Source organism: Suricata suricatta, chromosome 12 (genome assembly GCF_006229205.1).
Source record: "Suricata suricatta isolate VVHF042 chromosome 12, meerkat_22Aug2017_6uvM2_HiC, whole genome shotgun sequence".
In the NCBI taxonomy this organism is placed as follows: domain Eukaryota; kingdom Metazoa; phylum Chordata; class Mammalia; order Carnivora; family Herpestidae; genus Suricata; species Suricata suricatta.
Genome location: NC_043711.1, coordinates 75,412,389 through 75,427,534, shown reverse-complemented (window position 1 = coordinate 75,427,534; position 15,146 = coordinate 75,412,389). Strand labels below are relative to the sequence as shown.

The following is a 15,146-nucleotide window of genomic DNA, read 5'->3' as shown; positions in this document are numbered from 1 at the left end:
CTGGGTCGGGGTCGCCGGCCCTCGCGGGGCTCGGACCTTGACGCAGATAATGTGCTCTGGCCGGCCCAAGTCGGACGTTTCGGTTCCAGAACCTGTAAACCGTTCCCTGAAGAGAAGTTATGGGCAGGTCTTTCTGTCGGCAGGAATTTCAGGGGCGCCAGACGAGTCCACCCTCAGTCTCCGAAGTCAAGTTAGAATCCCCCCCCCTTCCCTACTCGCTTTTCTGTCCACACCTTTAGCGGGACCGGCCTCTGGATATTGCATTGGTAAAACTAGCCTTCACTTGTCTTATTAAGTCTGTTTTAATTCTCCGAAGCCATTCCCTAATGTTTAGGGCAAATCAGTAGAAATCTTCAGAAAAGTATGCCAGCCTGTTTGCTTGTGCAGGTTTGATTCACTATCATTTGACCTTTGGTAACCTTACATAGTGTAAGATGAAGGATAATTAAGTTGTGGTTAAAGACCCTTTACTATCTAATTATAGAAAAAGATTAAAACTCTTCTTAAGGGAAGGGAAGGGAATATTGGTCCGCTTACCTGTTGAAAACTGCCGAAGCAGAAGACGCCAGAGCATGAATGTAGGAGAGCTTTTGATGTCATGTTAGCAAGACTCATGCAATTATTACATCTTCAATTGTTATGTCTTCAGTGGGCCCTGGCACTGCTTTCATCAGTTGTACAGCATGGGTTGAGGTGGCCACATCCTGGCAGGGGTCTCAACTCCACTAATAGCTAAAGGATGTCGCGGTTTGAATGCTGGATACTTTAAGGTTGCCAGTTTGTGGCTGAAGTCCTTCCCAGAACGGCAGTAGTTGGTCGAGTATGCCACAGGTTATCTGGTTGGGTAATCTGAGATTAGCTCTCTTAATTTCAATTTATAAACTTTTATATATGTAATGATTAGAAATTAATGAGCTACTTTAAAATAGTTTATGTGCATAGACTATTAAAAAAATAAAATAGTTTATGTGGAGCTAAAAAGAACTCTTCACTGTTCCAACAGCATTAACGGTTCTGTTGATTAATTCTCCAGATGAAATGATCTGTTTGCAGCTTTGTCTTTAATTCTGCCCTATGGATATTTCTGGTCATTTATTCTGATATTAGGGATATTATGGATATGAGCCTTATGGATATTTGGGGCTCTATTCTGACCTTTCGCTTTCTGATTCCTTTTTCTCAGTCATGAACTATGTTGTTTCTTTTTTTCTCCCTCTGAGTTGCTGTAACATTGGATCAGTATTTGATTTACTCTGTACCACATTTTGGTAAACAGACTTACCTTTTGTCCTCTGGACTCTGAAACACTCTGGCCTTTGAACTTGAATTTGGAATATGTTCCAGAAATGTTCCCATTTAATTACGTAATGTGGTCCACCTTCAGTAAAAGGTCCTTGAGTAGTGGAGGTTTATACCACTGCTTCTTGTTTGGTAAATGATTCCTAGGGAATTTGAAGTTTTTCTGTAGCTTTCAATGGCAGCATTCTGCCATCTAACCCCAAAACAACCCCATTACCTGTCCAAACTAAGGTGAACATGTCTTGCCAGTTCCTGTTTATAAACACAAATTTAGTATCTTTAGAGAACTTTTCTTACAGGACGGTTCGGGGAATATTTAAAAAGATTTCTTTAGAAATGGAAACTGTAAGGGCACCTGGGTGACTCAGTCGGTGAACGTCCAACTTCAGCTCAGGTCATGATCTTGTGGTTCATGAGCTCAAGCCCTGTGTCCCTCTCTTTGCTGACAGCTCAGAGCTTGAAACCTGCTTTGGATTCTGTGTCTCCCCCTCTTTCTGCCCCTGCCCTGCTAGTGCTTTCTCTCTTTTTCTCTGTCTCAAAATAAATATTTAATTTTTTTTTAATGTGGAAACTGTCACTTAAAAAAAATAAAAATTAAGGTTCAGGTTATTTGGTTACTGATTAAGAGTAGGGTTAGACTTGAGAGGAGATGGTCCCATGGGGTAGAATTGGCAACCTTCACCAATGGAGAAAAAAATCCAGGCTTTAGGGAGACATTTTCTTGGTATTATTTCTGTATCCTGTTGGGCAGATTATCTTAGTTTCACTAAGCTGCTGTTTTTTAAAGTTGAAATGTCCTCATGAAACATTTTGTTTGGCAAGGAAGCAATGTTCTTCAGAGTAGCTGCCAAGGAGCCTTTTTGTTAGTGCCAACTGCAAACACCTTGCCTTTAAATGAAGTTTCAAGGAATCATACAGCCCTCAGATTCTAGGTGGGAATCTTAACATTTCATTTTTATGGCTATTTTGAACAGATTTGCAGAATTGTTCTGTATTTCCTATGGATCTCAATCGCTATTCCTAGCTCCATTTTCTTCCAGCAATTATCATTAAGGGATGAGATTTTGGAATTAAATTTTTTTTCAGCTTAATTCGTATGTCCATATGTTATAGCAGTTAGCCTTCTTTGCAGAGGAGTGAGGGAGGTTATTTGCAATAAACATTTTAAGCCAAAATGCCAGGGGTTGATTGGTGCTTTTTTTCCCCCCGACACTCTGTTTAGACTGTCTACTTGAAGTATAAGATCTTCTTGAAGTTATAATTTAAAAAAAATTCTTTTTAATGTTTATTTTTGAGAGAGAGAGAGAGAGAGAGAGAGAGAGAGACAGAGACAGTGTGAGTGGGGGAGGGGCAGAGAAAGAGGGAGACACAGAATCCAAAGCAGGCTCCAGGCTCTGAGCTGTCAGCACAGAGCCCAACAAGGGGCTGGAACCCATGAACCTCGAGATCATGACCTGAGCCGAAGTTGGACATTTAACTGACTGAGCCACTCAGGCAGCCCTTGAAGTTACAATTTTAAAAGCAGAGTGTTGTGTATCCATGTCTGTAGGTACATGACATACCTTCATCTTCTATATTCCGGACAGTTTTAGAGCTGTGGTCTAAAAACACCAGACTGGATTTTAAAACTCAAAGTACTAAGTTTAAAGTTTATGTAGCTTCTGACTCCTAAGTTGATGTGTGTATATTTTTCTAATATACTTAATTGAAAAGTATGAATTCATAGCATTTAATTTAAATTTTGTTGCCTTTACTTTTCAGTATGAAAACCCATGGACAATCCCAAATATGTTGTCAATGACAAGAATTGGCTTGGCCCCAGTTTTGGGCTATTTGATTGTTGAGGAGGATTTTAATATTGCCCTAGGAGTTTTTGCTTTAGCTGGGCTAACTGATTTGGTAAGTTGTAAATGCACTTCTTCTGATTTGCTCCCCACTCAAACCCTGGGGTCTCTACTACACTGAAATATCACAGCCTTAGTCTGCTTTTTCCTGGAAAGGAATCCTCAAGATGACTTTGCCACTACTTAGCATAAGGACTTGGCTTTAGCATCTGTGTGGAACTCTTATTTTTTAAGTGATCTAAGGAAAGAAGTGAAAGTCGTTGGGAAGTTTAGGAGAGGGTGCTTTTTACTCTTGGTTTTTAACCTCTTTGTAAAAGAAAAATATTAGAAATTCCCAAGGAGCCAAGTATTTGCTTTAGGGATAGGAATAAAGGAAAGAAGTTGTGAGACAGTTTTTCTGTTTATTGTTATATCTGATCTGATACAACAGTTGGTTTTACTGGTGGAGAGGGAGACCGTGGGTTTGTAGTTGTGGCCAGGGAGCTTGTAGAGGCCAGAGCCCTGCTCGGGTTTATGCTGGGGGCAAGCCTCAGGCACCCCCACAGCTTTGGTTTCGGATCCCTGCTCTGCTCCCCTCTGACCAACTCAGCAGAAGATCCTGCTTTGGGCTGGGCACGAGGCATCCCTCCTTCTTCCACTCCCCTAGTAGATGGACAGATGAAAAAACAGCTCCTTGACACACTGCGTCAGCTTTCGGGAAGGGAAGGATTCATTCAGGTTATTTCAAATTAGAATTTAGCAAACATTTTATAAGAGAGGGCAGCATATGTATGAAATAGGCTTTCGTGGACTGACCAGCCAGCTGTATAGATGACATTACTTGTATTTATCACCCACCTTGTTGCATAATGGATTTGAAATGGCTTAAAAAAATTTTTTTTTCACATTTATTTATTTTTGAGATACAGAGACAGAGCACAGGTGGGGGTAGGGCAGAGAGAGAGGGAGACACAGAATCTGAAGCAGGCTCCAGGCTCTGAGCTGTCAGCACAGAGCCTGATATGGGGTCTGAACTCCCAAACCATGAGATCATGACCTGAGCTGAAGCCGGACACGTAACGACTGAGCCACCTAGGCGCCCCTGAAATGGCTTTTAAAACTACATGTCCTACAAAAACACAGTTGAGGGAAGTGGTGAAAAGATGGAGGGAAACTTGAAAATCAGGGCAAAGTTAGCCTGTAGAAATAGATACAGTATATTCTTGTACAGGGCTGGTCTGAGATCCATGTGAGCACCTAGATAGGCAATAATGATTCGGTGCCTCTTCAAACTGATTTATGTTTGTTACTTATTTAGTGAGAATGAAGAGAAACTAATTTTCTATAAATAACAGTTATATAGTATTTGCAATGTCAACTATTCCCTTTGAGATTCAAGAAACAAAATTCCACCTGCCCATTGGCATTGGTGAGCAATATAGAATTAAGTGAAGATTTTGCAGGGTAAACAAAGGAAAACGTTTGTATTGTGATACAGCATTTCCAAATATACATCAAAAATTCTCTCAAAATGGTTCCTACTTTTCTTTTTCCAGAGTTTAGCTTTTACCTCTGAAGCCTCAGGCCTGTACTCAGACACACTCCAAGTCTGTCAAAGTCCATTATGTTGGTAACAGAGTTGTATTTTTTTTAATGTAACAGATAAGATCTTTATTAGTACTGGATTTGTTCTTTTTTTCGCTTGTACCTTAAACATAAAATTTTTTTTAATGTTTATTTTTGAGAGAGAGAGAGAGACAGTGGAAGCAGGGGAGAGGCAGAGAGAGCAGGAGACACAGAATCTGAAGCAGATTCCAGGCTCTGAGCTGTCAACACAGAGCCCGACATGGGACTCTAACTCAAGAACTGTGAGATCATGACCTGAGCCGGAGTCGGACGCTTAACTGATTGAGCCACCCAGGCGTTCATTCCTCCTTATACCTTTTTTTAGCTGCCACATGTGCTTGCTATATTCACTGAACTCAGGCCTCATTTACCATTTTTCTAAATATATATGACAGTGTATGTGAAAACCTGAGTTATCAGGCACTATATTTTATATTTACTCTGTGGTGGTTTTGATGCTTCTAGATTGGCCCCTGGGCAGATGGTTTGAGTCATGCAGGGTTTAAGCAGGGGGGATGACAAGGCCTGATTGATGTTGTATATGGGAAATAGGTAGTAGGAAGGCAGGAGTGTAAGTAGAGAGGCTGCTTAGGAGACTTACAGTTACCTAGGGGGGTGGCAGTGGTAGTGGCTTGGACCAGGGTGGGAGTTTGGAGAGAGGTCAGTGGGTTTGGGATATGTTTTGAAGATAGAGTTGATATGCATATGTGCAGTGAGAGAAGTGTGTGTGATAGGCTGTTACTTTTTTGTTTTGTTTTCTTTTCAACAACTGGTACATGAAGATAACAATTTTTGTGATGAAAAACACTCAGCGTAGGACAGGGTAGAAAAATACCAAGAATGCCTGTTGAATATCTATGCCTGTTGACATAGAGATACCAGTTGGGTAGTTGAATATAGTAGTTTGGAGTTGGAAGAAGTCATGGTTGGAGGAAAATTTGACCGTTGTCAGCATATGGATGGTCAGGTCTGGGTGAAGTTAAATGAGTGAGTTAAAGAAGAGATGGGACCAGAGAAATGAGCAGTGAGTAGAATAATAAAAAAAAGGAACCAGAAAAGGACTCTGGGAAAGAACAGCTCGTGAGCCAGGAAGAAAATTAGGCTGTCAAATGTCTCAGAAGTTAAGTGAAGAAAGTAGTTCAGTTGTGTTGAGGTCAGGTGTGCTAAGAATGTAAAATACATTGGTGACCTTCCTGAGCACCATCTCTGGAGGAATGGGGACAGAGTGGTTTGGCAATGCATGTGAGGTGTAATGACAACAGACATCACTTTAAGGAAGTTTTGCTTTGTAGGGGTACTGGAAAGTGTAGGGTCAAGAAAAGGTCGTTTTTAAAGCTATATATACTGGGGAAATTTTTGTTGTTAATTAACTGGTTAATTAAATGACCAGTTAAAAAGGAGATTGATGATGCAGGAGAGATGGAGGAGAAAAGAGGCAAATCACAGAAGGTGAAGAGGGTCTGGGATCACGAATCAGGGAAGGCAGAGGGAATGTGAACGGACGCAGGTAGGTGGTGGATTTGCAGGTGGGAATATAAGGGAGTGTTAACAACCTGTTTCTGTTTTTCAAGGAAAGTGTAGGTATGATCATAAGTTGGAGTGAAGGAAGACTAGGCTTGAGATGAGAACAATAGTATGAAGAGAGAAGGTAAACACAGGCAGGTGTGGGATTGCCATACTGAGTGCCCATGGGAGATTTGTGGTCCTAAATCTGAAGTGAGACCAGTTAGCCCATTTATGTACTGTTGAGCAACGGTCAGCTGCTTAGGTGTAGGCCTGGAGTAAATGGATAGTTGTGTGTAAGCAGGGTGGAGAGACAGTGAAGTTTGCAGAGGGGTGGTGGTGTTGATGACCTTGGAATCTAATGTGGGTGGAGGAACAGGGAGGATCAGAAGGAATGCAGGTGAAAAGATGGGAGATTAAGTTTTTCAAGACCAGAAACTGAACTGAAACCTGAATCTTTCAAGGTCCCAGTGCCCAGTTCTAGGTACTTTATGTTAAGACGTTGTTACTTAGAGTAAACTTATGAAAAAAAAAATAGGTTCTTTGGTTGCTGTAGTAATAGCTAGTAACTGCCTTTTTTTTTTTTTTTTTTTTTTTTTTTGAGGATTTGCTGAGTACTAACCAAGTATTAATCCCCATTATGTGCTGAACACAATTAATCCTTTGGGGCAGGTTTTGCAGATAAGGAAGGAGAAGCTTACCCCAAATCACACAGTCACAAGGTCACATAGTTAGTAAATGGCTGAGCCAGGACTTGATCCAGTTCTGTTCTGCTGCCACAGAGCAAGTTCTTAACCATTGTCCTGTACTCCTGCTGTCTCTATCTTACTGGAGTACTTGGATGTAGGGAACTTATTTATCCTTTAAAATCTACCATGTTAAATTATATCCAAATTAATGTGATCTTTTCTTGGAAATATGACTAGAAAATCCAAACTTTTGTTTGAAATAAAATGAGTGAAAGCCAAGTAGGGAGTTGGAAAGCCAGAAAACAAAATAACCTCCCTTATTTCATGGGAATAAATGATAGATACTTGGTTTCAATTCCCCCCGCTCGGGTGAATCATATCTTTCCATTTCTCAAGTGTAGCTAGAGATCTGGATTTTTGTGGTAAATATTTTTGAATATTTAAATGTTGGCTACTAATTTACATTTTTAAAAGTGCTGTGCAGGTTAAATAAAAGTCCTCCTGCAGGCCCCATTTGGCCCACTGCTAACCATGTACTGCCTCTGCTTTAAAATGCAGTTTGCCTTCAGAAATAGTTAATAAGTAATTAGCATGTCACAATTTTTAAGTAGGCCAGGTACAGAGGATTGAGTTTTTTATTCATATACAGTCAGACCTGGAATTAAGAGTTGCATGAAACAAAAAGAGAGAAATGGTAACAATGAAAACTTAAGAGTGTTGGATCATATCGTAGAAAAGTAGGTAGGCGTGAGTCACGAGTCTTGTACTTGAGAGTAATTCTTGCAAGCAAAAGCAGCTATTTTGGCTGTAGTGAAATAGCTCCAGGCTCAACGGGCAGGGGTCCTAGTCCATGCTCTGTCAGCCATGCTTCCTATTAGTTTTATTTGGGTTCTTTACATCTCTAAATTTGTGTCTGAGTTCAACCTGCAAAAAGGGCCTTATGAAAATACAAGAAATCCCTGAAGGCCTTGAGAAAGGAAAGTACTGTAGAAAAGTGAAGTTATTTTCGGACCAGTTGGTAATTTGAAAGCTAAATATATACTAGTGAAAGAATGAGAAGGTTTGGGGGTAAGAAACAGAAGAGGTTTTATTAACATTTTATGAAAATAGAGTTGTTATTCTGGTATCTGTTAACTTTCATCGTATCTGCTCTGTACGGATCATGACATTCATTAAAAAAAAAACTTCTATTTTCAGTTGGATGGATTTATTGCTCGAAACTGGGCCAGTCAAAAGTCAGCTTTGGGAAGTGCTCTTGATCCACTTGCTGATAAAATACTTATCAGTATCTTATATGTTAGCTTGACCTATGCAGATCTTATTCCAGGTAAGAACGCCATCATGCGTACTTTTAAACAGCATAGGGAAGATTGGCATTAGTCAGTTTAGGATTTCTCTTGATTGAGAGACAAATAATTTTTGTAACAAAAGTATATTTTTCAAGTCTAAACTGTTTTCCTAATTTTAAACTATTGAATTGTTTTGCTTGTCAGTCTTGTTATTTTTCTTTAGAGTTTGTGTCCATGTTATATTAGTAGAATCTGATATTTTCTTAGATTGTTGAAAGTTAAATTTAAGCAAATACTATTTCGCAGTGCCAATTCATATTAGTCTAGAATTTTTTGAAATAGTTATTTTATACTCTTATTGCCTAGCTTTTTGAAAGCAATTTAAAGTTTTCATAAGTCTATTATATATTAAGTGCAATTTAATCATAAAAAATGAGAGCTTTGAAATCCTGAGTATGTCTGTAAAATTTCATATACACTGTTAGGCAATTTCAAATCATATATAGTTTGTTCATATCTGAGTACTCTTTCTAACAACATTTTATGATCTTTTGCTTTGTATTTTGCATGTACTTTCCTGGTTGTTCATTTTTTACTTAAACAATATTTCTTAGTTTTTCTCTCTTGGTTTAGATGAAACTGTTACTTTCCAAGTGTTAGAATCTGAGAATAAAGAAAGCACTGCCACATGGTCCTTCGATAGCATGTTATTATTGACATTTGACAGGAAGAAGTATAATGGTGTTTGAGTCTAGTATAGTCTTCTCAATGTAGAGGCTTTTACTTTTAGGCTTTTAAATTCCTATAACAAGTTAAAAACAAACTGGATTAATGTTTATATTTATGTGTTTATGAAAGTCAGAATCTTGGTACGCATATCGTTGGGGGCATTGAAGGGGTTGGGGCACTCCTTCTAATACAATATGGCAGGAGGAAAGGAAGCTAAGGAGCCTTCTGTTGACACTACTCCAAATCTAAATGATCTTGTGCGTACGTGTGTGGATGTGTGTGCAAACTTTCATGCCTCTGATTTTTTAGAGTTATTTTGTATTTTGTTGTATTGTTTTACAGAGGTTGACCAGGTATTTCCCTTTTGAACATGGAATTTGTATCCAGGTTTTAGTAATTATAGATAATGTTGCTGTGACCTTTACCTAAATAGTTGGTGTAGGTTGCTTTGCAAGCTGAGAATTCTCTTCTATTATTCTGGGAATTTCTGCTGCCTGTCTTCTGTGCGGGTCTGTTTCTCCAAGCTCCCATGGCTTCTTTGTTGAGAACTTCCTTTTGGTGCAGTGCAACCTCCATTTGTTTCTTGTGCAGGCTGCAGTGTGGCAGCCGGAATTTTAGAGGTCCACAGTGTCTTTATTCTGCAGATTTCTAAGATGTCTTTATTCTACTCTCCATACTTGATTGAGATTTGAATTGGACATAATTATCAATTGCAGATTATTTTCACTCAATTTTGAAGACCCTGTTCTGTAAACTTGCAAATTCCATCTTGCTGTTGAGATGTCTCATGCCATTCTGATAACTTTTCCTTTCTATGTGATAATATTTTGTATTGGAAAGTTTTTTGACAATTTTTTTTTTTACATTTTTTTCTAGTTGATGTTTTAGAAAAAAAATTCTAAAAATTATTTTTTGGGGCATCTAGGTGGCTCAGTCAGTTAAGAGTCCAACTTTGGCTCAGATCATGATCTCACAGTTCATGAGTTTGAGCCCCGCGTCAGGCTCTGTGCTGACAGCTCAGAGCCTGGAGCCTGCTTCAGATTCTGGATCTCCCTCTCTCTCTGCCCCTCCTTCACTCATGCCCTGTCTCTGTCTCTCAAAAATAAATAAAAAACATTAAAAACGTTAAAAAAATTAATTTCATAGCTATTTCTATGGTTACCCAATTATCGCAGCACTTTTTATTGAAAAGTCTGTACTTTCCATGTGGACTCACTGTAATGTCCATATATACATGGGTCCATTTCTGGGTTGTCTGGTTATTCTCCACTCATTGATCTATTTTTGCACCAGCACTGTTCTTATTACTGCTTTGCTAAATAATAGAGCAAGTCCTTCTACCTTTGATATTCTTACCCCTTTCCATTTTGTGTGTAAATTTTATTTCTTTAATATATATTATTATTTATTTATTTTTATGTTTGTTTATTTTTGAGAGAGAGACAGACAGAGCATGAGCAGGGAAGAGACAGAGAGGGTAATACCGAATCTGAAGCAGGCTCCAGGCTCTGAGCTGTCAGCACAGAGCCTGATGCGGGGCTCAGACTAATGAACTGTGAGATCATGACTTGAGCTGAAGTCTGGGGCTTAACCTACTGAGCCACCCAGGTGCCCCTCAACATTTTGCTATTAAATAAGATGTTTCCTGTAGGGTTATGTAGATAGATCTCCTTTTTTCAGGCTATGAAAGTTCACTTCTGTTGGGAGTTTGCTAAGAGTTTTTATTACAATTGGGTATTGAATTTTATAAAATTCTTTTTCTTTTCTTTATGTATTAGAGTTGTGGGTTTTTTTTTTTTTTTTTTTTTGCTTTTAAGCTGTTAATATGTGATGAATTACATTATTGATTTTCTAATGTCAAACCAACTGAAATTCCTGGTATAAATCTAATAACCTGGTCATGATATATTATAAAAATATTGTTAAATTTGGTTTCTGATATTTTGTTGAGCATTTCATATCCATATTCATGAGAATGACTTAGAATTTTTTTCTCTGAATATCCTTGTTAGATTTTAGTATCAAATTTATATTAATCTTATAATAAGAGGTAGGAAGTCAACCCCCCCCCCCCACCATCTTGGGAGATGTTTGTGTGAGATTGCAATATTTTTTCTTTAAATGTTTGATAGAACTTATTAAAGCATTGAGGACTGGAGTTTTCTTTAGGAAAGAGTTTTCAAATAGGTGATTAATTTTTTCTTGTTATAGGATGATTCAGATTTTCTGGTTCATCTTTTGTCTGTTGGGTAAGTTATGGTGTTTTTCTAAGAACTTGTCCATTACAGCTCCATTTGTAAAGATTTATTACCATTAACTATTTATAGCATCCACATTAACTTTGATGTCTATTGGATATATAGTGATGGCCAACCTCATTTCATTCTGATTCTTAGTTATTTGTCTCTTCTTTCTTTTTTTCCTTGAATCGCCTTAACAGAAATGTGTCAGTTTTATGAATCTTTTCAAAGAACCAATTTGGGTTTTCTCTGGTATGGTTACTCCTTCATTAAATCTTGCTTCTTTTTTTTTTTTTTTTTAATCTTTATTTATTTTGAGAGAGAGAGCACAAGTGAAGGAGGAGCAGAGGGAGGGAGTGAATCCCAAGGAGACGCAGAGCCCAACACCAGGCTTGATCCCACAAAATGTGAGATCATGACCTGAGCTGAAATCAGGGGTTGGTCACTTAACTGACTGAGTTACCCAGCGACCCTTAAATCTTGCTCTTTTATTTCTTTCTTCAGTTTTCCTTTGCTGTTCTTCTCTAAATTCTTTAGATCAGTTCTGTTTAGTAGAAGTATAATGGAGCCATATAGGAAATTTAAAATTTTCTAGTAACTATTAAAAATAAAAGGGAATAGGTGAAAATAACTTTAATAACATTTAATCCACTAAATCAAAAATATTATCATTTCAATGTGTAATCAATAAAAGATTAGGTTTTTTTTTCATACTGTGCTCTTAAAAGCCAGCCTGTAGTTTTCATTTACTGCACCTCTCATTCAGACTGGCCACATTTCAGGTGCTTGTGGCTACTGTATTGAACAGCACAGCTGTAGATAAATATTTGACTCATTTCTAAAGTTCATATTTAAGGCTGGCAGTACATTTTGTCTTAAGTATCCCTTTCACTGCATTGCATATGTTGATAGGAATACTTTTGCCATTATTGAGTTTATAATATTCTATTTGCATTATAATTTTTTTCTTTGACTTATAGGGCTATTAGAAATGTATTTCATAATTTGTGGGTTTTTCTAGGTATCTTTTCGTTATTAATTTCGAGCATAATTACCTTGTATCCAGAGAACAGGCTCTGATTTTAGCTTTTTAGCCCAATCACATTTTATAAAAATTTTATGCGTGCTTCAAATGCATGTGTATTCTGTAGGTAGTTGGTTGTGATGTTCTATATACATTCATTGGTCAGATTTTGAGTCCTGTTTAAATCTTTACAGATTTCTTTTTTCCTGTTTGATCTGCTTGTTTGTCAATTACTGAGAGAGTCAGTTAGTTTCCTACTTTGTGTCAAGTGTTCCATGATTTTTCTTTATAGTTCTGATTCTTGCTTTGGGTCCTGTTGTTAGGTACATATAAGATTTTTATGTCTTCTTGGTAAATTGAATATTTTAAGTGACCCTCCATATCTTTAATAATGATGATTGCCTTAAAGTTTGTTTTGTTGAATATTACTATACCTGCATTCAACTGGAACATTAATCCATTAACCATAATTGTGATTACTAATATTTGTGTAGCAGTCTTTATTTTATGTGTTCTTTTTGGCTCATAAGTACTTTTCTACGTTTGTATATATTTTTTGTCATTATACTTGTTTTCCCTGTGTGCCGGTTTGAAAGTGTTACACTCTGTTTCCATTGGGTTATTCTCAAAATTATATCACTCGTCCCCGTCAAAGTTCAGTGTTAACAAATATGCACTCTGGGCACTGGAGGGGCTTGAGAATGCTTTACCTCCATTTATTCCCTTTTCAGCTTAGCTTATTGTTGCCATACTTCAGTTTTATATACTTCTTAAACCCACATGATATTGTTGATACAGTATTCATTTAAAGGTATCTTCATATTTACTTTTTTCTGGCTTATGTTGTCTGTTGTATCTCAGACCTTCTATCTGGGATCATTTTCCTTTTGTCTAAAGTATATCTCAGCTGGTGGTACATTCTTGCCTTTGTTTCTCGGAAAATATTTTTATTTTGCCTTTATTCTTTTCTACGTATAAAACATTTAAGTTCTACTCGCTTAGCAGATTTCAGTTAATATGATACAGTGTATAATATGCTCTAGTTACCATATTCTACATTAGATCCTTGGACCTTATTCATCTTAAAACTGGAAGGTTGCAGCCTTTTATCAGTCTCTCCCTATTTCTCCCATCCTCCAGCTTCTGGCAACTACTTTTTTACTTGCTATTTCTATGAGTTCAACTTTTATTTTATTTTATTTTTTAGATTCCACATATAAATGATACAATGTATGTCTCTCATTTTGCTTTTGTTCTTGAAGGATATTTTTACTGAGTATGGTCATTTCAGCATATTTAACATATTGTTCAATTATCTTTTCACTTCATTATTGGTATTAAGAATTATCAACTGCTAATCCATTTCTTTTTTGAAGTTAACTTTTTTACTCTGGCAACTTTTAAGATTTTCTCTTTGCCTTTCTGGTTTTCCACAGTAATATATCTGGTTATAAGTGTCTTTTTTATTTATCTTGCTTGGGATTTGTTGGGCTTTTTATGACGTCGTTATCAGTTCGAATTAAAGTAGTTCATACAAACAGAACAGGGAAATTTGTCTCCTCTTTCCATTCTCTGTAACTTTGTCTTTTCATTCCTTCACTGTCATTTTAGAGGGGTCTTAGAAGGAGAAATGTAAATATGCTGTCTTAGCATTTTGTTATTTTTATACTGCCTGCATTTTTGTAAAATTCCATCCCCCTTCGTTTGAATAGTTTTGTTTTGCCAAGAGTAAGAATTGTGTTTCCTTCCTCAACTCTTCTTGCTCTTTCTATGGGAGGGGACATAAGAATGAAAACAACTTTGTTACATTTTTAAAAAAATTTTTGAAATGTTTATTACTAAAATTGTTATATTGCTTTTTTGTTTTATTCTATTTTATTTTTTAAATAGTTTATTGTCAACTTGGTTCCCATATAACACCCAGTGCTCTTCCTCACAAGTGCCCTCCTCCATCACCACCACCTCTTTCCCCCCTCCCCCTTCCCCTTCAACCCTCAGTTCATTTTCAGTATTCAGTAGTCTCTCAGGTTTTGCGTCCCTCTCTCTCCCCTACTCTCTCTCCCTCTTCCCCTCCCCCGGTCCTCCATTAGGTTTCTCTTGTTCTCCTATTAGACCTATGAGTGCAAACATATGGTATCTGTCCTTCTCTGCCTGACTTATTTCGCTTAGCATGACACCCTCAAGGTCCATCCACTTTGCTACAAATGGCCAGATTTCATTCGTTCTCATTGCCACGTAATACTCCATTATATATATATACCACATCTTCTTGATCCCCTCATCAGCTGATGGACATTTAGGCTCTTTCCATGTTTTGGCTATTGTTGACAGTGCTGCTGTGAACATTGGGGTACATGTGCTCCTGTGTATCAACACTTCTGTATCCCTTGGGTAGATCCCCAGCAGTGCTACTGCTGGGTCATAGGGGGGTTCTATTGATAGTTTTTTGAGGAACCTCCACCCTGTTTTCCAGAGCGGCTGTACCAGTTTGCATTCCCACCAACAGTGTAGGAGAGTGCCCATCTCCCACACCCTCACCAGCATCTATAGTCTCTTGATTTATTCATCTTAGCCACTCTGACTGGTGTGAGGTGGTATCTCAGTGTGGTTTTGATTTGTGTTTCTCTGATGATGAGTGATGTTGAGCATCGTTTCATGTGCCTGTAGGCCATCTAGATGTCCTCTTTGGAGAAGTGTCTGTTTATGTCTTCTGCCTGTTTCTTCACTGGGTTATTTGTGTTTTGGGTGTGGAGTTTGGTGAGTTCCTTGTAGATTTTGGATACTAGCCATTTATCCAATATGTCATTTGCAACTATCTTTTCCCATTCTGTCGGTTGCCTATTAGTTTTCTTGATTGTTTTCTTTGCAGTGCAGAAGCTTTTTATCTTGGTGAGGTCCCAAGAGTTCATTTTTGCTTTCATTTC

At 37.8% G+C, this 15,146-nt stretch overlaps 1 protein-coding gene across 3 annotated transcripts in view; it reads left to right on the top strand.

Moving 5' to 3' along the window:
• Positions 1-697: 697 nt before the first annotated feature.
• CRLS1 (cardiolipin synthase 1) overlaps positions 698-15,146 on the top strand; it is a 28,883-nt gene continuing 14,434 nt past the window's right edge. The window contains exons 1-3 of one of the 3 annotated variants that reach the window (XM_029916949.1): positions 698-831; positions 3,061-3,198; positions 8,138-8,267. In XM_029916949.1, the coding sequence (XP_029772809.1) occupies positions 823-831; positions 3,061-3,198; positions 8,138-8,267 (277 nt within the window). In that variant the 5' untranslated portion in view covers positions 698-822. Of the gene's footprint in view, positions 845-3,060; positions 3,199-8,137; positions 8,268-15,146 lie in introns of all 3 variants that reach the window. The other 2 variants (XM_029916950.1, XM_029916951.1) reach the window with 2 other exon arrangements.